General features: G+C 37.0%; 1 protein-coding gene across 4 annotated transcripts in view; it reads left to right on the top strand.

Annotated features, from left to right (window-relative positions):
- Arid4b (AT-rich interaction domain 4B) overlaps window positions 1–23,620 on the top strand; it is a 122,879-nt gene that overhangs the window by 69,075 nt on the left and 30,184 nt on the right. For 2 of the 4 annotated variants that reach the window (XM_036187141.1, XM_036187140.1), the window contains exons 9-17: window positions 2,948–3,027; window positions 5,685–5,761; window positions 7,092–7,246; window positions 10,012–10,084; window positions 12,200–12,294; window positions 13,342–13,439; window positions 16,279–16,519; window positions 16,946–17,121; window positions 21,985–22,248. In XM_036187141.1, coding sequence (XP_036043034.1) covers window positions 2,948–3,027; window positions 5,685–5,761; window positions 7,092–7,246; window positions 10,012–10,084; window positions 12,200–12,294; window positions 13,342–13,439; window positions 16,279–16,519; window positions 16,946–17,121; window positions 21,985–22,248 — 1,259 coding nt within the window. The remainder of the gene's footprint in view (window positions 1–2,947; window positions 3,028–5,684; window positions 5,762–7,091; window positions 7,247–10,011; window positions 10,085–12,199; window positions 12,295–13,341; window positions 13,440–16,278; window positions 16,520–16,945; window positions 17,122–21,984; window positions 22,249–23,620) is intronic. The other 2 variants (XM_036187142.1, XM_036187143.1) reach the window with 1 other exon arrangement.

The raw sequence follows: 23,620 nt of genomic DNA, 5'->3' as shown, positions 1-23,620 counted from the left end.
GGTGTTGGAAATTGAACCTGGGTCCTGTGCAGGAGCAGCACATGCTCTTGACCAATAAGCCATGTTACTGTTGAGCCATTCACTTCCCCCTCCCTTTTAAAGACAAGGTTTCATATAGTGCAGTTTGGCCTCCAATTATCTTTGTAATTAGGTTGACTTTAAATTCTTGATCCTCCCATCGTTGCCTCACAAGAGCCGGTGTTACAGGTGTGTACCACCCATGCCTGGCTAGGAACATTTAGTTTTTTAACTAGCTGAGTTTATCAGAGAAACTCAGGGCTGGTTTTTCTAACCAGTGGGTTTTTTAGGTACAAAATAGGAGCGAGTGTCTAGAATCATTAAATCAATAAAGATTATCTCCCAGATTATTTTGGTACAAACAAGTCTTGGTGATGTCTAAGAGAGGTGGTTTTTATAATGAAGAAACTGGGTGTTTTGGGTAGAAAAATCATGATGTAAACTTTTGGAACTTCTAAGTCCACTATGAAGTCTAAAATGCAAAAGAGGGGCAGACTTTTTGTGAATTGACACTCTTATTCTTATTGCTGGGTCAGCCACTGCTCAGCTGGTAAAGGTTTAGCTTACCACCAGCCCTAATGACCTGAGTTCAAGACCCGAAACTGTGAGTAGAAGGGGAGAACTGACTCGTGCAAGCTTTCCTCTGATCTACACACTCCTGCAGTGCTCCTGTTACTCCAAGACTGTTTAATAAGAAAAAAGTTTGAAAGAGGAATGCTAGAGAAGGGGGACGTTTTGATAAAGACACTGTTCACATGTGCAAATAAAAATGTACTTCTATGAAACAACTTAGCCACATATGCACACAAACCCTGTGACTTTGATTAGCGAAATTAAGGACTCCTTTCGCCGTCCCATACTGAGGCCTTAGGGTCAGGCTGCCACTCCTGGCTTTATTTTATTTTTGGTTTTCAAAGACAGGGTTTCTCTGTGTAGCCTTGGCTGTCCTGGAACTCTCTGTAGACCAGATTGGCCTCTGTCTCACAGAGATCTGCCTGTCTCTGCCTCCCAAGTACTGGAATTAAAAGCGTGTGCCACTACCACCTACCCATTCCTGGCTTTATGTAATTGCTAGGGATTCTAATTCATGTCCTATTGCTTGCATGACAAATACTTTACTATCTAACTCATCTCCCAGCCCAAGAATTTTTGAAAGTTTTTTAAAGTTAAATTTAAATAATTTTATGTATCTGTGTTTCTGTGTGAGTGTATACCATGTATATGAGGGTGCCTATGAGTTTAGAAGACACTAGATACAAGTGGTTGTGAGCCACCTGACATGGGTACTAGGAATGAAACTTGGGTCTGCTGGAAGAGCATGAAGTATTCTTAACTGAGACATCTCTCCAGCATGTCTTTTGTTACTTCTTGATAATATTTTTCTATGTAATTAGGCAGATCTTGCCTTATCCTTCCATGTGCTGGAATCACTAGGCTGAGCCACAGTGCCCAGTGAAAGTGTCTTTTTATAAACCCTTATTTGGACCCCTGTTTCAAACAAGATAAGTAACCTCATTTAATCTTAATTGAAACTAGGAAATAAGTGGTATATATTCCCTTTTTTTAAAGTAAGGAAATCTCAAGTTTGGCGGTTTCATGGTCCTCCTTTTCAGTCTTCATTAAGTTCTCCGAACTAATTATAGTGTTGTGATTCAAGTTTATAAAATATGACTGTTCTCTTTAGGGTTATCTCTTCTTCTCTTTATAGCTTGTGTTGGTACTAGGGAATAATGTAATGAACAGCTGTATGTGCATTTACAAAATCTGTAGCTCATAGGGAGCTGAGGTTCTTGGGCTGCAAGTTTCAGAATACTTTTTGTTTGTTTTTTGATGTTGTATTGAGACAGGCTGGCCTAAAACTTGATGAGTAGTTGAGGGCAGCCTTGAACTCCTGATATTCCTGCCTCTGCCTCCTGAAGTGTTTTGATTACATAACATTTGGCTTAATAAGATTTTGATCCCTAAATTTTATTAACTTGGCTGAGTACCAGACTTGTATATTTGCCAGTTAGTCATCTTGAAGCTTGCGCCCCAGACTCTTTATTTTCTCCTTCCTCTTGGCCCCTTCAGTAGCTTTCCTTTTACATGCCATTTGCAAAAGACAAAACCAAGTTTTTCCTGTGTCTGTCTCACCTTTCAGCTTGTGGTGCTTTTTGTCCCTTTAATTTTCTGTTGCTATTACTTGACATACAAGCCATTACCTACCTAGGTAACTACAGTAGCTATAGCGTCCAGCTCTTACACTTATGTGGGCTTTTTTCTTCCTAGCATGACATTTTTTAAAAACATTTTTATTTATTTATCTTTGGTGTGTGTGAGTGCTAGCACATGCCTATGGAAGTCAGAGGACAATCTGTGGAAATTAGTTCTCTCCTATAGTGCTATTCCTTAGTGATCTAACCCAGATTGTCAGTCTTGACAGCAGGAATCTACTCACTGAGCCATCTCATTGGCCCAATAATTTACTGTTTATTTATTTTAATTTTGAAATTGCACTTATTCATGGGGCATATGCCATGGCCCTACATTCAATGTGCATGTGGAGGTCAGAAGACAGCTTATTGGTTAGTTCTCTCCTAATACCACTTGGGTTCTCAGGATTGAACTCATGGAATACCCTGGCCTAGCATTCATGGGACCTCTAGAGACCTGCCTGCCTCTACTTCCTGGTGCTAGGATTAAAGGCGTGTGTCCCCATGCCCAACTATAAAGCAAATCTTTTACAACATACATTTGTGTTAGATCATTCTATAAGCTTTTAGTTTTTATTGAAGGCTTAGCATATGGTGTATGAGACTCTGGGTTCTGGCCCTGGCCTTTCTTCAGCCACATAGTGCTGCCCTATACCTTTAGAAACATTTAGATAGCAGGTGTGTAAATAACTGTTAGTATACTTTCACTTATGATAGTTCTATACGTTCTTTTAAAGGTTGTTTGTCCTGACTGTAGTGATGAGATTGCTGTGAAAAAAGACAATATTCTTGTTCGATCTTTCAAAGATGGCAAATTGTAAGTATTGTTTCATTTTTAAAATCTATCCCATATAAGCCAGGTTTTCCAAATTAGGGTGTTAAATGATGAGTTTAGTTACTTCTTTTGACCTTATGCCTTTATATTTCAAGAGAATGGCTTTCACACTCTCTGGAAGTCTTAGGGTGTCTTTCTTTACTCATTGGGTCTGCTACCATAGATGTAGCAGTACCTTAGTCATGTATAACTTGATGGTTCTTTTAGGCAGATTTGATGTTTAATGGATCTAACAAGCTACTAATATGCTGTATTTCTTCAGTGTTGTTTATTTACTTGTGGTGGGGGTGCATTAGTGTCATGGTGGACATGTAGAGGTTAGAAGACAGCTTGTCGGAGTTGTTTTCCCTTCTACCATGTGGGATATGGGGACTCAATTCAGGCTCTTAGGCTTGACACCACGTATCTCTACCTGCTGGGCCATGTCAGTGGTCCTAGGGTTTGCTCTTGGTGATTTACTATTCTTTATTTGTAACTAAGATCTATTGCAGGGGCTCTCAATCTATGGGTCATGTCCCCTTTGTGAGTCGAATGACCCTTTCATAGGGGTTGCCTAAGACCATTAGAAAGTATGGATATTTACATTATGATTCATAACAGTAGTAAAATTACAGTTATGAAGTAGCAATGAAAACGATTTTATGGCTGGGAAACTATATTAAAGGTTGCAGCATTAGGAAGGTTGAGAACCGCTAATGGATTGGCTAATGTATGACTTCTACAGTGGTCTCAGGATTTTAATGTATTTTTTAAAAAATGCATTCCACGTGGAAAGAAAGCAGTCTTTCTTGAAGAAGGTTTTTTTTTTTTTTTTTAGAAGAGTTCTGAATTTTCAGTTTTACTTAGAAGAATTAAACAGATATAGAAACTGTGTTTCCTTTTCTCTCTCCCTTCCTCCTCTTCCCCAGCCTCTTCTCACTCTCCTGGGCTCAGTATCATGCCTTTTCAGCCTCCTAATAACCAGGACTATAAGTTCGTGCTATCACACAGCTGAAGCCAAATAATTTTCTCCTGAGTTTTACTTACTAGGTGTCAGTACCTTTAGGTCACCACTTCTTGAGGTTTAGTGTTTAGGTTTTCAAGTTCTGAAAAGTAAATTTGAAAATAATCTATGAAAACAACTTTAACAAAATTGAGATAATCAAAGACATTTCAACACCAAATTTGAGTACTTGTTTGATATTAAATAAATTACATTAGGGGACTAGGGGGATGGGGAGATGGTAGTTAAAGGGCATAAGTTTTCAGCTTCATGCTTCCGAGTCTTCTGTATAATAATGTGGCAGTTGTAGTTCTTGACACATCTTATGTACTTGATATTTTTCACTCCCCACTCCATTCCCTTAAAAGGTAACTGTGTAAGGTAATAGATGTGTTAATTGAATTGTGACAGTCATTTCTTATAGTATGTGTGTGTTAAATTATCACATTGTATGCTTTAAATATGTACAGTTTTAATTGCTAGTTACACCTGGTTAAAACTAGAAAAGGTAATTGTGTTTAAATATTTAATCCACTTTCATTAAAGTATTTTAAAGATTCATAATGAAAAATGAATTATATAATGTGTGGAGGTGGGAGGGAGACATATAGAGATGTAAATGAAACAGTGACTGAGTTTCTGACTGCTGTGGTGTGTATGAGACTTAATTGCACAATTGTTACCCACTTTTGTATGCCTGAAATTTTTAAAATAAAAGATTTAATTTTTAAAAATTTAATGTTATGTGTATGCATGTTTTGCCTGCATGTACACTTTAGTGTTTCTGTGTACACTTTAGTGTTTCTGGTGTCCTTGGAGACTAGAAGAGGGTGTCAGATCCCCTGGATCTGGAGTTGCAGACATTAGTGAGCTTCCTTATGGGTGCTAGGGATCAAATTCTGGTCTTTTTGAAGAACAGACGGAGCTCTTGACCCCTGAACCATCTTTCTAGCCACCAAACAAGGTTTTAAAGAGATGGAGCATTGAAAATTGTATTCTCACAATTAGAGGTTTTTTTTTTTAATTGTTTTTGGTGGTGGTGGGGGGGATGATTAGTACAAACCAGGAGCTAAATTTTAGTTTACTTAAATTAGAGAATAGTAAATGGTATTTATTATTTAACCTGTCTCAAGTCTTTTGCATATCTCTCTTTAGGCTTGAGGCATTCCATAAGAGGCCTAATTTCATTTTAGAAGTTAGTTTGTAATCCTAAAATAGTTCTTGAAACATTGTTGAGAACACCCCCAGAACAAAGAAAAACTAGAGAAATTTATCTTATTAACAGGCATATTTTCCTCCTACCTTAAACTAATTTTATTATTATCTCAAGATAATGGCAAGTTTTACTGTTGATTTCTTCCTCATTTGATTTATGTGTTCTATCATCCAAATGCTTGTTTTCATTATTACATTGCTGTAGAGGTTCAGCATTTGTTTCTAGACAGAGGACTATTTGATACCATTTCCCTCTTTTCTGGTTCTGGAATTTGAACCTAGGTATAAATGAAACAAATCTTAAGGCGGGATTCTTCCATAGACAGTGTGTGATTTGGGACTTATAGTTGTTTTTATTACTCATTTTTTTGGTACTTGTCTATGATTTGATGACTGTGGTCTTACTCTCTCATTTTCTCATCTTTATAATTGAATAATGCAGTACTTCAGTTCCAAGAAAAGACGTCCATGAAATTACTAGTGACACTGCACTGAAGCCTGATGCTGTATTAAAACAAGGTAAGGGGACGGGCTTGGAGAGGTTATGATTAGTTTAAAACCCGTATTTCTTTTCTTTTTTTGGACAGAAAAAACTGTGTAACTGCTCTGAAACTCACTCTTTACACCAGGCTGGGCTTGAACTCACAGAGATCTCCCTGCCTCCACCTTCCAAGTGCTGACATTAAAGGCATGTGCCACCACCACCTGGCATAAATTAATTTTCTTGACTTTCTTAAGTTTTCTTTTTCTTACTAACATTTTTCAGTAGATTTACATTTTGAAAACTCATGTATCCTGTTATACATCTTTCTTTGGTAGAAGTTCTAATTAAGATAATAATCTGGAACAACAATTAAAAATCATATTATTAGCTATTTCAGTAATTTGAATTTTCCTTAGTAAACTCACTATCAGTTTACAGGGATGACAAAATAAGAATCTGGGTAATTTTGATTTGTTAACTCTGCTTATTCCTAGGCAAAAGACTCTAATAGTTATATCTGACAGAGAGGATATAATGCTGTAATTGCTTTTGTTATTTCTTTTTTTCCCATTGTAAATTACTGTTTTCACTTTGCTTTACCTGTTAACAGTCAGTAGACTGCCTTAAAATCATAACAAATTATGATTTTATAATTAATGCCACATAGTATAAAAGATTGATTGTTTCTAGCTAATTTTAGTTTAAACTTATTATTAACAAAATTTCAAGTTTGGTTCAGTTAGAGTTGCAAAGAACATTTCTAGTTTGTTTTTTTTTTGTTCTTGATATGGTACTGTTTAGTAATTGCTGAATAAAACATCGACTCATCTATTTGAAATTTGTTGTTAGTACATAAGCTTAATTTCTGTTTCAAAGAAGAAAATTGCTTGTTTCCTCTTGCTTTTGTTTTTATCTAAGAACCCTTCCAGGGGTAGCGATGGGCTGCACTAGCTATAAAGTGGGTCTCTTGTGTGTATGATTAAAAGGATTGAGTGAGTGGCTTCATAGAACAGATTTAGTATAGAGCTAGGAACCTAGCACACACTTAACAAATGTCAGTGCTCATACCACAGCTTATATCATGTGTAATAGTTTTAGACAGTTCAGTTGTCATATTTAAAATTTATTTTATTTATTATGTATACAATGTCCTGCCTGCATGTATGTCTACAGGCCAGAAGAGGGCGCCAGATCTCATTACAGATGGTTGTGAGCCACCATGTGGGTGCTGGGAACTGAACTCAGGACCTCTGGAAGAATAGTCAGTGCTCTTAACCTCTGAATATCTCCCCCAGTTGTCATATTTAATATTTTTAGATAATCAGTTGTTGTAGTCAGTTTGCTAATGTTATGATCTGTTTCTAGCCTTTGATCAGGCACTTGAGTTTCACAAAAGTAGAACTATTCCTGCTAACTGGAAGACTGAGTTGAAAGAAGATAGCTCTAGTAGTGAAGCTGAGGAAGAGGAGGAGGAGGAAGATGATGAAAAAGAGAAAGAAGATAATAGCAGTGAAGAAGAGGTAAGTAAAAACAGTTGATGCCTTTTAAAATGTTAAGTAATGTTTTACTGTTAGGAATCTTTTCTTCATAAAATTTTGTCTTATCAAGTTGTTTGCTTCTTACCTGAAAACAGAAATGTAGGCTTGGGAGGTTCAGAGTAGTTTGATACTCTCATCTTAGGTGATTTTGCAGATGCTTTTACTTTATAAGATTACTAAAATAGTACCTAGTCCTTAGATGGTTTGCACTGTCATGTTGATAGTTACCACCTTATGATAGGTGTACATCTTTACCATTATCAACTCACTAGGAAAAGTGTCCAGAATATAATGTCCAACCAGCATTAATGAAAAAAAGTGAAGGTTAACATCTTTTACATTCACGGGATGCAAAGCATTTTAATTTCATGCACATGGATTTCCTTTTGCATTAATTTGGGTCATGGAGTTAATGTTTTAGATTTTATTGTGACTTCAGGTCTGCAAGTGACAGGTATTCTAACACAAGAAATTACCAAGTAAGTGATGTGCAGATAATAACACCTAGTGTTTTGACCATGAAGTGAATTCTGTTTTTTATTTTGAAAATCACAGTAATTACTGTGAATATATAGTGTTTTCAGTTTGGGGATTTTATCATTTAAGTGAAGTAAAGAATAAATGAAATAGGAGTTTTTTGGAAGTTATGTTTTAGAGTGCTGTGACAAAGGATAGCATAGAAACTTTTCTGTTTCAGTCTGGCGTAGGTCTGCCATTATTTTAAATGTTAAAATGAGAACTGTGGTTGAGGTATTGTCTGGCTGCTTGCCTGGCATGCTGGAGGCCCTGGCTTCTACCTCCAGTATTTTATAAACAGTTAAAAGTTAAAACAACCAATTCTGTGTTTAGAATATCTGAATAGGTGTTGTTTTTTAAGTATAAGTGTAAAGCTCCAACTGTAAAGCTTCCATGATGGTCTAGCCTCTGCCCCTTTCTCATGTTTGTCTTTGTGCCCTTTCCCTGTGAACTCTGAGCTGTAGCAGCATATTTTACCTACCTTACTGCTTCTCATTTTTCACATAGTTGCACTAATGCTTCTTCCCTGTCCATTCCTCATCCTGCATGTGTGTGTGTGGTAGTAGTGATGGGGATTGCCCAGCAAACTTCTGGTCAGTTAACAAAACTCCAGAACCACAACATCCCTCCGATTAGGAAACTTCATCCCTCCATGTGTACAACTTTTTTGTGTCCTTTTTCCGATGTATATTTATATGTGCTTACATGTATCTCGCTCTCTCTCCTCATCACTTTTCTTTAAGTTTATTGCCTGTTTTTCTGTCTTACTAATATTTGTAAGCTCCTGAAAGAGAGGTTCCCTATGTTATTAGTATTCTCATATTCTCAGCATTTACCATAGTGCATAACCTATAAAGATGGTCAATAAATATCAGTTCTCAAACATTTTATTGCTTAGATTTGTGTTTTAGAAGTATTATAAAAGCAAATCTGATCACTAGGCAAACGTTTTCAGTTAATACAAACTTAGATGGTTATGGAATAGAAACAAAGTTGATGTGGCTTAAGTCAAATATTTTACCACAGTAACATTTAGGATAATTTCTTTTTTTTTTTTCTTTATATTTATAATTTGACTGCCTTACCAAAACCTGGCATGTGGGCTGTTTAAATGAAGAAATATGGTTTATCATAAGCAAGTTAATAGTTGTCATTTTTTTTTTGTCTAAGTACCAACCGAATAGTTTATTGATATTAATGTTTTGTTCTTTTTTTTAAATTTACTGTATTTTGCTCCAAAAAATTCTCCTCAAAACAAAGGGGAAAATTCACTAGAACAATGGCAGTGGAAATGTGATTTTTCCAAGTTAGAAATATGTTTAGCTTTGTTTAGTGTACTAGTTGGGTTTCCTATGACTATTAGAACTTTGCTTCCAATTAGAGTAACTGCATAGCTTGCTTATATATGCTGAGTCATTTTTGCTGCAGTTACTCCTGACCATGTTCTGTCACAGCAGGCTCCATAGCTTTTTCTTTCATTTGTTCAGCACCTAGCATAGTGCCCACACTTACAGGTGCTTTTTGTTTGTTGAATGGATGAAAGTCAATGAATTGGTGAGTTCCTCAATCTTACCTACTACCCTGCTCCTTGCAGGTTGCTTCAGGACCAGCTCCCTACTGCCACAGCCCTTGGCCACAGCAGCAAGAAGCTAGTCCCTCCCTTGTAATTGATAATTCGGGGAACTATTTTATTACTTGAAGATTTCCCTAAGTCTGAATCTTCAGGTATTGTAGATCAAGTTTGTTCCCCACTTCACTGATCATATAAGCTTGAAGTACTATCCAGTGGGGCTGCCTGTAATGAAGGATACTTAGAGCAAATGGGACCTGTGTTTACCGAGTTCCTTGAGGAACAATAATGGAATCAACTTTGATGTTCAACTCTAGCCCAATTTTAATACAAGTGAGAGTAGGTGTTCTTGAGCCTGTGACCCTGATTTAAAGACTAGATCTCTGACAACAGTACAGAGTTCAACAGTTTTATTAGAGTCTTTTCTTATAAAAAAATTAACAGTTGGAATTCTGTTGAGATACCTTTTAGGATGTGTTCTTCTCTATAGTGCAAAATGTCTAGACTTGGTTTTGAACAACTTAATAGTAAAAAATATTTTGTAAACTGCCTTTGAAATATTTAAATGAGTATTAGTTTTTGCTGTTGGTAAGACATTGCTTGCATTAATAAAATTCTGAATTGAGGAAAACAATATTTTTTCTTCTGTGGTTAAAATTAGGAAGAAATAGAACCATTTCCAGAGGAAAGGGAGAACTTTCTTCAGCAGCTTTATAAGTTCATGGAAGATAGAGGTGAGTGTGGCACTCTTACTGTGTAAGTTCATGGAGGATAGATGAGTGTGTTACTCTTGCTGTGTAAACTCATGGAAGATGGGGATGAGCGCATCATTCTTAACTGTGTAAGGTAGAAAACAAAAGATCATACTTGTTTGGGCATTGAGTGATTCCTAAGACCCAGCCTCACAGACCAAGAGAATTTAACCAAGTAGAGATCCAGAAATAGAGAAAGAAGTGTAGGCTGGATGTGATGGTTCTTGTCTTTAATCCCAGTACTAGGGAGCTTAGTACAGGAAGATTGTGAGCTTGAGGCTAGGCTGGAGTAAGTAGTGAGGTCCGGTATTGAAAAGCTCCCTCTCACACGGGAAAAAAGAGAAGTCTGGGGCGAACACAACTGTAACAGTCTCCAGCTGAATGTGGCGGCTTTCTGAATTTTGCAAAAGAAATGGAAAGAACAGGGCTGGTGGTCTGGCATGCATGAAGCCACACACACCGAGTGTTGTGACAAATGCTTATAATTAGTCCTATCACTCTCCCAGTGGAAGCAGGATTTAGAAGTTCAAGATTATCCTCAGCTATTTAGCAGATTTGAAGCTAACCTGGGCTACATGAAACCCTTCTTAAACCACACTCTCCAAAGGGGACAAAGACTAAAATGGGGCCTGGTGGTATAAACCTGTTATTTCAGCTACTCAGGAGGCTGAGCCAAAGAGGATTCAAGCCAGCCTAGGCAGCTTTGCAAGACCTGTCTCAAAAGTAGAAGTAAAGCTGAGGGATGGTTTAGTTGGTAAAGTACTTGCCCTGTAAGTATGAGTCTATGAGTTTAATAACTGCCACCAGTATTTACAAATGCTGAGAAGGCAGAGACATGCCTACCAGTTTAGCCAAATAGGTGAAATCAGGGAGAGGCACTGAAAAAACAAAAATGCTGGCCTCCGCATACATGTACATGTACAGAAACATGAACCATATGCAAAGTAAGAAGGTGGGCTGGAGAGATGGCTCAGTGGACAACAGTACTGACTTTTTCCAGAGGACTTGTACCCCACATGGTAGCTAACAACTGTCTGTAGCTCCAGCTCCCTGAGGCCATTAGGCATACATGGTACACAGACATACATGCATGCAAGGCATCATTCATATAAAATAAAAATCTCAAAAATGTAAAAAGTAGGCCAAGTTCATAGTTCATTGGTAGAATATTTGCCTAGCATGTTCAAAACTTGGTCATTCCCTGGTTTCACACATGCAGGTACACATACACTAAAGCAGAGTAGAAGATATATGCTAACCTTTTAAAATTTACCATGCCAGTCTAGACCTTGAGGGGTTTTTTGTTTTGTTTTGTGTTCACGAATGGTTAATGGCTGTTATGGTATGGGTATTTTTTAATTCTTCTTTAATGTTAAATATTTTTGATTCCTCTATTGTTTGTTTGTATGCATGGAGACTTAGCCTAAGAAGTGTGGTCTTCCTTCTAGTTTTGTGTGATATACAAGAAACAGTGCAAAAAATGATTAAAGCCTAATTAGAGAAGAATGATAATAATATGCTAATCCACTCACCCACTTGGGTTTGGGGAAGGATGTGTCAGCCTGGCTCTGTTTTCTTATTTCCTCTACTAATTTTGGACATCTTGGTAGTTTTCCTTAGTGTCTCCTTGAGAGTTCCTCTGTTGAAGGAAACAAAGTTTAGCTTTACTCACGTAAAGCTAAACTTTTGTTCAGAGTGTTAATAAGTAAAGCACAAAGAAAGCCTCATGAAATACCTGATGGGCAGCTGCCCAGTGTGCATCTCAGTACTTCTTTAGTTCTCAGCTTCGTCCCTAGTGTTTGAAAGGTTTGTAGTTCGTTAAGCCTCACTTGATACTCATCCTCTATACCACCAGAGGGAAGATGCTAGAAAGAAACAAGACTAAAAATCTGGTGTGCAAAAACTTTTAAGAAAATGGTGACACGGGTTTAGATAAGAAAGTTGTGGGAGTTTTGCAGGTTTTTTTTGTTTTGTTTTGTTTTGTTTTGTTTGGTCCTGTGGCTTATGTATATGGTAAACATTGATATTATGTGAATCTTTTGAGATTTTTAGATAAAAATCTGTAGCATGGTGCTAATATAGTTTATGTTTTAATAGGTACACCTATTAACAAGCGACCTGTGCTTGGGTATCGGAATTTGAATCTTTTTAAGTTATTCAGACTTGTACACAAACTTGGAGGATTTGATAACGTAAGTACTATAATCTCACTATAAATTATATGGTTGAGTGTGGTTTTCATATAGTGTGCTTCCTTACCTATCTGTCATCTCTAAAATTATTGTTTGTTAATAAGAATGTAAGGGAACTAGGATGAAAGGTACAGTTTAGAAACACAGGATAAAGATGATTTTTTTCAGTGACAAGTCTGATTCCCTGTTGAGTGTGTCAGATTTTGATGAAGTCCTGTCTGAGTCAAGAATCAAGGCCCAGCCACAGGAGTGGAAACACTTTTTTTTGCCCTTTTCTTTTTAAAAATAGGATCTTAGTATGTAGCCCTCACTAGCCTGGAACTCCAAGATCCCCTTGCTTCTGTTTCCCCAGTGTAGGGATTAAAGGTGTGTGCCACCACACCAAGTTCCTCCCTCCCTTTCACTAAAACTGTGTTGAGTTGATCTGAGATGGGATTTTTTATTTTTTTTATTTTTATTTATTTTTGGTTTTTTGAGACAGGGTTTCTCTCTGTAGCTTTACGCCTTTCCTAGAACTCACTTGGTAACCCAGGCTGGCCTCGAACTCACAGAGGTCAGCCTGGCTCTGCTTCCCGAATGCTGGGATTACAGGCGTGTGCCACCATCGCCCGGCTAGATCTGAGATGGGGTTTTAAAGTTAGGATGCATGATTCCTCCAACTCAGAATATGGTATAGATTAAAATGCCTTCCTAAGCTCATAGAATAGTTTTGATTTACTAGCTTGTGAGTTTTCTGGGAAGAATATACTTCAATTTTTTCTTTTTGTTAGAAGTATTGATTTGAAAAACATATACTTTGACATTTACCATAACTGAATTTATTTAAAAGTCTATAATCGCCCAGATTTTTGATACTTAGAACTATCTGACATTTGTTAGAGTAATAAAGCTTTTTATTTGTAAACCACATTTAAAGTTTATCATATGGTATTTTTCATGCTTTTTAGCCTAGAACCAAGAAATGTTAAGCATATCATATTTGCTATATATGTAAAATGTGTTACTACCTTCCCATCTTTGAAAATTTTTTTATTCTTTGTCCATTAGATTGAAAGTGGAGCTGTTTGGAAGCAAGTCTACCAAGACCTTGGGATCCCTGTCTTAAATTCAGCTGCAGGATACAATGTTAAATGTGCTTATAAAAAGTAAGCCAGTGTACTCAATGTGATTATCTTCAATATCTTACCTAGAAAACAGCATGGGATATATCATTTAACTTAAGCTAATTTAGAAAAAAAATGGAAATTTTTACTATGGAAATATTTCTAGATATTAGATATATAAGAATCTGTAAAGAAACTATTGAATGCCAGGATCATTTGAAAAGTACTGCATAGAAATTAAAAATGTCCCAAAGCCAAAGAGATCCCATTATTAGTTGTTGGTGATCTTTGACCCTATATAGTTTACCTGCATTTTAGTTTACTTATATAAAAAGGGTTACTACAATTTACCTCTTAGGAGTACTCTGCTGATTTTATGAAGTTTACTAAAGTTTCTGATACCTTGCATATTAGAAATACTCAACAATAGATTTTTACCATTAATAATTTTAATAGATTCCACTAATCCTTCTGATAGCTACTGTTGTTACTTTTATTTAGATTATAACTTTTCACTCACACCACAGGTATTATTTTTTAAGTTCTTTGAAAGCTTCATGTAGGTTTTGACCATATTCACCCCCAATCTTCCCCAATTCACCTTCCCCTCTCCATACGTTCAACTTTGTCTTTCTCTCCCTTTCCTTCTCTTCCCTCTCTTAACACCCCATCCCCACACCCTCACCCCTGCCACATTTTTTTCCCTTCAAGATCAATTTGTGCTGCCCAAATATTCTTGGATGTGTGGTCTTCTACATAGAGAGCAGTTAACTTACCAAGGCCTACACTCTTAGAGAAAATTGTCTCTCCCTCTCCCAGCAGCTAACACTTGCCCATAGATCCACAGCTTGGGTGGAATTAGGTGTCCAACTCTTCTTTCCTTACTGCGATTTGGTCTGGATTTTGCTTGCATGAGTTTGTACATTCTGTCACAGCTACTGTGAGTTCATGTGTGTAGCTGCCCTGCTGTGTCCAAAAGACACTGTTTCTTTGTAGTCATCTACCACCTCCATCCCTTCTTCCAAAATGATCTCTGCTAAACACACACACACACACACACACACACACACACACACACACACACACACATGATCTCTGCTTCTTTGGCTGGGGGTTGTGCTAAATACACACACACACACACACACATGCGCGTGCGTTTCTATACGTATATGTGTATGTATATACATATACAGATACAGACACACACACACACACACACACACACACACACAGACACACTTTTTCCCTCTCTCTTTATGAAAGACCAATTGGCAGTCTCTTATTCTCTGTATGTTAGCTGTTAGCTAGTTGTGGTTATTGTCAACTGCAAGTAGGAGTTTCTCAGGTGATCTATGATAAATCATTAGGAGTTGGTTTAATACTATGTCTATTTAGCTGCGACAGTAGTAGTAGGCTCTCCCCTAGTGCTTGTGACTTGTTGAAGCCACAGGTTCCTAGCCCGATAGGTGTGGGTTTCATTCTATAAAGTTGGGCTGAAATCTCATCAGAAAGTAGTTGCTTACTCCCATAATGTTTGTGCCCCTGTTGCCCTAGTGGACATGCCTTTCCAGGCCAGTCATTATTGTAGCTTGAAGGATTAAAAATAGCTGGCTGGGTATGATTGAAGATTACTTTTCTCTTCCACTAGTTTGCATAGCATCTTCCAGCACTATGAAAGTGAGCATGTAGGGATGAAGCATCCAGGTTTGTAATAGCTTGATTTCATCATGTCCTATTACTCAAGCATGTAGCATCTTCAGCAATAGGATCTTACTATCCAGTTCTGGACAGTAACCAAGAGCAATGCAATAGCCTGTAATGTTTTGGGGCAGGGGAGGGGGTTGTCTATAGACCGTCAGGCCAATAACTCCAAAGGAAGTAACTCATACCTTCATTGGACTTTTTATTTGTTATCCTCTGGTATCTAGGGCATTGTTGCCATTATAGGGTGATGTTTTTCTCAAAAGGTCTTCAGTGTTATTTATCCATCCCCCTTTCCTAACATACTCCCCACTCCTTCACTCCAATTTAACCCTCATGTTCCATTATTCCCTTTTAACCTTTTTTTTTAAAGTATTTTAATTTTTTTAAGATTTATTTATTATGTGTACAGAAGAGGGCACCAGATCTCATTGCAGATGGTTGTAAGCCACCATGTAGTTGCTGGGAATTGAACTCAGGACCTCTGGAAGAACAGTCAGTGCTCTTAATCCTCTGAGCCATCTCTCCAGATTCCCCCCCCCCACCAACCTTTTATACAAGTGTATTCTACTCCCTCCCTTAAAAGTCCCTCCCTGTGACCCCTTAGTAATTCCCTGACCTTTGTGGGTATTCCTAATGAAATACATATATTCTGAAGATTCAACAGTAACATTCCCAGACAAGAGAAAACGTGTGATTATTTTTCTGGGTCTGGGTTACCTCACTCAGAGTGATTGTTTCTAGCCCCTTCATTTACCTGTAATTTTAAGAAACCGATTTGCTTTATTTGATAAAATGTTTTATTTGTGTGGGTTTTCTTTTATTTTTTTAAAGTGGGGAGAGACAATCTAGGCATAGTGGCCCACGTCTATAATCTCAGAATTTGGAAGACTAAAATAGGAGGGTCAAGAATTTTGGGGTTGCATAATTAGACCTTTTCTCAATAAAAGGGGATAAATAATTGGAACACACTGAAGTGATTATAACCTAAAACAAAATGCATATTAAATAACAACTCTGTAACTCAGGCATGAAAATGCATACCTGTGACCCCAGGAGACTTATGCATCGTCTCCAGCTTCAGGCCACCTCAAAAGGTGAAACCAAAGCAATTCCCCACACTGTTCAGTAGTATATTAGAATGTTTCTTACCAAATGTATCCTCTCTGCATGTTTCCAGGTACTTATATGGCTTTGAGGAGTACTGCAGGTCAGCTAATATTGACTTTCAGATGGCATTGCCAGAGAAAGTTCTTAACAAGCCATGTAAGGATTGTGAAAATAAAGAGATAAAAGTTAAGGAAGAAAGTGAGACAGAGATCAAAGAAGTAAATGTGGAAGATAATAAGAACGTGGTCCCAAAAGAGGAGACACCAGCTGAGGATGAGAGTGAGAGAAAAGAAAACATCCAGCCCTCTCTGGTAACCTGACACTGTTCATTTTCACTTGTTGTCTTGATACATTTTCTACAGCCTTTTTAAAGTTCCCCAAGTTAATTTACTATTAGGAAGTATTATACTTCATTATATTTTTTGTTAAGGGTATTTGTTAGTTTTTAATATGCTGGGGATTAAACCCCGAGTCCTAAACTCTTCTATTGAGCTATATCCCCAGCCCTCCAATGTTACTTTAAAAGAGTAGTTTTTATAGTAACTCTTCAAATTGAGTTGTAGCTCTTTTCATGTAATGTGTCCTTTAAAATGTAGGAGTTTGTTACAGAGCATGCTGTTTATCAGTAGTAATAGCTTGTCATTTTGGTTGGCACCTCTTGTTGCTGACAACTAGAGTCATGGATTTAGGTCTAAGTTTTTACTGTTGTTGGTTTAGTTCTTCTGGTCTTTCTCTAGGGAAGTAAAAAGAGTTTATTAGAATCTATATCTGCACAGTCGGATCAAGAAAAAGAAGCCAACATTAGAAAACTAGAAGAAAAGGAAAACTCAGAAGACAAAGACAGTGACAGAGCTAGGGCAGAGGAGTCCCTTGGCACAGAGGTAGATGCTGAAGAAGAGCAAGCACGATCTGGGTAAGATACTTGATTTGGTTATGATGCATTTTGGCTGGCTACAGTCTTATCATTTGCTCTTGTGAATATTTGAAACTAAATTGGTTTGATTGATGAAGTACTGAAGAGTTATTTGCATTTGTTAAGAAAAATTGATTCCTTCAGAGACCCCATTAATGTGAATTATTGAAAAGATCACATTTTTTGATCTATTCTTGCTCTCATCATGGAAATTTATAAATAATTATTTTGAGGGAACCTGCTCTTTACTGCATTAAGGTCTGACTGGGGTAATAAGGGTCATGAAGATGATATACTGGCGGTGGGGCTCCTAGGGTATATGTGCATCTTATCTTAAGCAGAGAGTGTGTGAGTCATTTTGGCCATGTGTGGTGAGTAGTACTTACTTACTTGGCTACTTGAGAATGTTGACTTAAATGCTCTGCAGTCGGATTCTTAGCTTTGTAGGTAATCTTTGATTGTATCTCTGAGATTTTAGAAAATCATAAGCATCCATAGTGCTAGGAACGTTTTTAAATAAATACAAACAACTTTTTTTCATTTTAGTATTTTGAAAATTTAGTTATAACATACAAATAGGGAAGAAAAAAATAAACTAAATGTGACCAGGTAAATATAGTAAGGAGTGTTTTTTATATTTTGTTATATTTCTCTGTATATATGGACATATTTAAAGTATACCTTACAGTTCTGTTGTTGAAGATTATTCCAGTTAAGAAACTTAGTAAAGATTGGGGTTTTTACGGAAACATGTTGATCACTTTAGCTTTCTGAAATAAAGAAGAAAACAATACAAAGGTATCGTTTGTTATACTCCTGGCAAGATGGAACAGGACAGTGCAAGGTTCAGATGAATGTAGTAGAGTGTGTGTTGTATGGCTTCATAGTGTTGAGAATATTAGAAGTGTTCCTACCAGAAACTTCCAACTCAAGAAAAAATTCATATGCAGCTGTCAGCTAAAATTCTGGGAGCAACATTGTCTCTGGAGTGTTTTACTGTTCGCAGATACTTGTTAGTAACTCTTTTCTGTTCTCACTAATTGTCCAAGTTGGTTCTTTAGTCAAATTCTATTATAAAGTTTTGACTCTTTAACTTTCGGTTGTATGAGTTCTCTATGTACTGTGAATATTCATGAGTACAGTTGTGGTCTACATATTGATGATAAAGCCAATTTTGTTCATGACGATTACTGTATAGCCTAGGCATGTAGAAAGCTGGCCTTTCTAGGTTTATATAAGTGCACTTTATATTTGTACGGCAACACATTTCTAAGAATGTATCCCTTTTATCAACTAATACATGGCTATTCATACCACAGACCAAAGCTTTCCTTTTGTGAACACCTACATTTGATATTATTTAAACACATGAAGGAAATGATTATTAAAAGTGCAGTCGTGTTGCTTAACCACAGGTATGTTCTTAGAAACTGTTGCTAGGCAATATCATTGTTGAGTGTAGCACACATATTAAACTGGCTGTGACATCACTAGGTAGTCTTAGGGCCACTTCTTGTATGTGCAGTGCCATCATGACTGGCTATGTGTTTTCTTATATGCCCTGTTGTACCACTCAAGTTCCTCTGCCCTTCTCTTCATCTGCCCTTCCATTCTCCCGCCTTGCTGCCTCCTTTTCAGCACTGCTGCACCAGCATGGTTGCAAATGGGTAATGGGTGGGTTGCATACAAAGTGCAGGTACTCTAGCATAGAGCTGAGTAGTTCCTGGCAGAGTGGAGCAGGATGGTGCAGGGTTTTATCATACTACTCATGTCACACTATTAAAAATGAATGGTTAGTTTCTGGAATTTTTTCTGTTCAATATTTTTTTAACTGACAATGATATGAGTAACTAAAACAGGGAAAAGCAAAACTACAGATGAAGGCAGACATCATAATTGATTTCTTAGTGTTATTATTAAGTGCTAAAAGAATATTTACAAATATAAAAAAATTAAACATATTGGGATATGAGGTGTATTTTGGTTTGTTTTTGGTATTTAAGTTTTCCCTGCTTGGTCACCACCAAGAATTTTCCTCTATCCTAACTCTGTAGTATGGGTTAGGAGATTTAAAAGGTTAATACTAAGTACTAAGCTGCTCGGCTTAGTACTTGCTCTTCAGTACATATTTTTTAATACTGTGGCTTCTTTTCCTTCTTACAATGTGAGTAGAATATTGGATTAGGGAAATCCTGCATTTCTCTGTTGATTCAGGTAAAAAGTTTATTTTGATGTAGTTTGTTTCCCAAACATTATTGTTCTTCAGAAGACAAGTAACTTCAGGACTGTCAGGATTGCTTAGTGGGTAAAATGTCTGCCTTGCAAGTCTGACTGCCTAAATTGGAGCCCCGAACTCACAGTGGAAGAAGAGGACCAACTCCCCCAAACTGCCCTCTGACCTCCATACTTGCCCTATGGCCTGGTACATTTGTACTCACACAAAACATGCATTAGCACAATGATTTTTAAAAAGATAAATACAGATGTGTGTGTGCTTTATGTAATATGTATATCGGCTTAGTTTTTAATGAGTATGTTGGTTATAATTGGTATTTTCAGGAAATGCCTTTCTGGGCATTCTATGTGCCTGCCATCAAGTTCATCATTCACTCTTTGAATTTACCAGCGATGTCTTTGAACAAACAAAGCAGTTTTCTTTGGCTAATTGCCAGTATTTATGCTGTTTGCTTCTTTGAACCCAGTGTGTGGTTTAATAAAATTTAGTTTGTGTCTGAGATTGTATATAAGTGCAAAACTTTTAAATTTTTGGTTGGTCTGTCTCACAATTTCCATGTTCTGTTTCTTCAACCATTGACAGGACTGTCTTTATGTCTGATAATATTGGCATGTACCCAATGGGCTTGGTGTATTATTTGATGTATGAGTTGGGTATTTTCACTAACTGATTTTGGATCTTTCTTTCCTTTGTACTATGCTTCACTATGTACTCATCACTCCCTTTCTCTTAGATGTCCAGGATGTAATCTTAAAACATGAAGGAGTAGTATTCCTCTCCTAGTGGTTTCAGTGTATTATGTAAATAGCACATTCATTTAAGGTATTCTTGATAGTTATAATGCCATCTCTGGTTTTGTAGTTATCTTGGCTAATTAAAATACTTCTTCATGATAGAAATGCTAATGTTTGCTGAATGACAGTTCATGTTTTTCATTTCAGACTAAAGTTGTTGTCATTTAGGCCTAGGCTTCTAAATACTGACTGACTTGACTATACCTAAGTCTTTACTTATTTCTTTGTTTTGAGTTTCTGAGAACAGGGTCTTGCTACGTTGTCTTTGATCTAGATATCCTCCCGGCTCAGCCTCCTGAGGGATTATAGGCTTGAGCCTCCACTCAGACAAAGTTGATGGATCTAGTACCTTTGTGAACTCCCTCATCATTCCATGTATCTGTAGGTGTTCTCACTACCCATATAATTATATAGCTGAGACACATTATCACTTAAAAGATTTTATGAAAGAATCTAAAACTGAAATTAGTACTGCTGGGGCTTTTCTGTATCTATTTTCATATGATTACACATTTCTAGCTATGAAGTGATAGATCCTTTCTGAAAGAGACTTGTTGATAGTTCACTCACATTGCAAAGTAAACAAACTGTTTAAATATAACACTGAATTCATATTGAAACTTAATTTATGTAAAACTAGTGATTGGAAAGATTCGAACCTGGAGATTTTATCCAATTTTTTCAGTACAGATTTATGGATAATAGAAGCAGAATGTGAAGCTGGCATGGCGGTGAACTCTAGAGCCTGTGGCAGGAGGGTCACAAGTTCAAGGCTGTGCATGCCTACATAATAAGACTGTCTCAAGATTCCAATTGAAAAAAAGGAAAAAGGAAAAAAACAGGAATATAAATGCCCATTTTAGAAATTATGTGGTAATGAGATGATGAAAATAGCTTAGTGCTCTTAAGTCTGGGATAGTTTGTGTTTTAGTTTTCAGTATTTAGAGTTGGCCTCTCAATTTGCCTACTTTTTAGAAACTTTCAGGATGAAAGAATCTATGGTAGGAAAGATCAGTTAATGTCTGGTAAAGAGCAGAAATTGTGATATTTGCATAGATAGATGTTATATTCATGTGACTATAGTAGAAAATTCCTGTGAAAATTAAAATTATATTTCATTTACTTCAACATTTGAGGATCTGGTTGGAGCATATCTTAACATTACTAAGAGTTGCCATTTGTTAGTAAATATGTTTGTTTTAATCATTCTTAGGTTGGAAATATTTGTTTTAGAGTAAGTTTTAATCAGAAAATGGCAGTTGAGTGTTGGGGTGTGTGTGTGTGTGTGTGTGTGTGTGTGTGTGTGTGTGTGTGTGTGTGTGTGTGTTTGTATCAGCTGAGTTGTAAAGCACTTCCATAATAAAGCATGAGAGAACAGTTAGTTAGGCATACTAGTTTCCTGCCATTCAATACAACTTATGTTCTTTTACGGGTGGAAATCAATCATTCAAACTTAATCTCTCTCTCTCTCTCTCTGTGTCTCTCTGACTGTCATTTGAGCAGGGTCATACTATGTAGCCTGGACTGGCCTCTGAACTCACATTGAGCCTCCTACCTCATCCTCCCAAGGACTGGGATTGCAGTACAGGAAATTTTCTTTTAATGGACTTATTTTTGCTTCTTCATTTTCCTCTAAATAGATCTTTCTGACACTTGTCCTCTCATACAGGTTTTAGTTTTTAGTGCTAAATTGAAACTCAGAGCATTTTATACACATGGAACCTGCTGTTCTGGAACAATCACAGCCACGATTTTTATCAGTATATGTGGTTTGGAACTGAAACGCATATGAAGTAACTTTTATTAACTCTGCAATTTTTTAAACCTTTCAAGAGATGAAACCAATAAAGATGAAGATGAAGATGATGAAGAAATAGAAGAGGAGGAGGAGGAAGAAGAGGATGAAGAGGATGAGGAGGAAGATGATGACAACAACAATGAAGAAGAGGAGTTTGAGTGCTATCCACCAGGCATGAAAGTCCAAGTGCGGTATGGACGAGGGAAAAATCAAAAAATGTATGAAGCTAGTATAAAAGATTCTGATGTCGAAGGTGGAGAGGTCCTTTACTTGGTGCATTACTGCGGATGGAATGTGAGGTAACTTGAGTTTCAGCTAGTGATTATTACAACCAATTCTAAAATACTTTTCTATTTAAAAACTTACATAACGAATTACAGACTTACTAGTATTCTAACTGAAATCACATTAACATTAAAAATACCAAGTTTTTAGCATGTAAATACCTCACTTAATGACACCCTACCACCCTGCTTCATGTTTTCGGCACTTCACAGACATCTTTAGTGTATGAAAGATAGGCCTAAACAGTTAAGTTTAATACATTGAGATTAATAGAGTGTAAGACTGAAATGAGATGATAGGAAAACCTCACACAGGTAATGGTTTTCGCTTCTTGACTTCATCATTTCATCACCAGGCTGCCTGCTTTCTCCATTTTCAATCCCTGCACTCTTCTTTGTGGTCTTCCTAGTCATCACACCCTCCTTCAGTAGGCAAGGATTTCAGAGATGGAATTGCTTAAAGAAGCATCACTGAGTCTTAAAAGACCTTATTATCAGCAGCTACGTTATTACTTCTTCAGAAGTCTCAGAGACTTGTTTGTATTTTTGAAACTGTAGCTGAAAACACCAGCAAGTGTGATAAGAGAGAGTGCACCTGCCCACTGCTCCTGAGTCCAGGCAACGAAAGACAACGCAGAGGTCTTGGATATAGGTTGTAGTCAATGACTTGAGATTTTTTAACTTGCATAATTTTGTGGAGTTTATTTGAAGAGACTGCATTTCAGTCTTATCCATGATTGAGAAGTCAGTTTTTAAGATCGACCACTTACTTGTCTTTTAACAGTAACTTCATTAATTTTGCAATATTTATTGTTACATATGAAATTATATGCATCTAGCCTGTGATAGTTGGATCTTGAGAAAAATTAAACTCAGTTGTTTCCACTGGTGGTTATGAAGGAAGTCCTTGTGTTTTCCGTGAACAATACAGTTGTCAAGCTTTTTAGTTAAAGTTATTCTTTGGGGAGAGGTGTGGCTCGTAGGTAGAGTACCTACTAAGCACTGTGTGTCTTTCAGTTCAGTCTCTACTATCATGTGTACACAAATGCAGTATTCAGAAAACATTTAAAATTCTCCAATTCTTAGTAGTACACTAAGACTCATTAAATTTCTGGTTAGTAAGACTAGTAAAGGTGTAGATTTTAAGAATTCCTTCTAACCAGTGCTTTGAAGTGTAGTTGTCCTGAAGCATGGACTTTGCAGACAGTATATGCACCCCTGATGCAGTCTGTCTTCGTAGCTGTTGGCTCTTCTGTCTTTATTGCACGGCACTTTTTTTTATTGACAGCTTGGCTATAACTAGAAACCTCAGATTCTTCCATGGGCATGTTCTGTGTAGTGTTTTAGTCTTGGGCAGTTCTCATCTTTCTGAATAAAGGTGTTAAGG

Source organism: Onychomys torridus, chromosome 5 (assembly GCF_903995425.1).
Source record: "Onychomys torridus chromosome 5, mOncTor1.1, whole genome shotgun sequence".
Lineage (NCBI taxonomy): Eukaryota > Metazoa > Chordata > Mammalia > Rodentia > Cricetidae > Onychomys > Onychomys torridus.
This window is presented reverse-complemented; position numbering and strand designations above follow the sequence as displayed.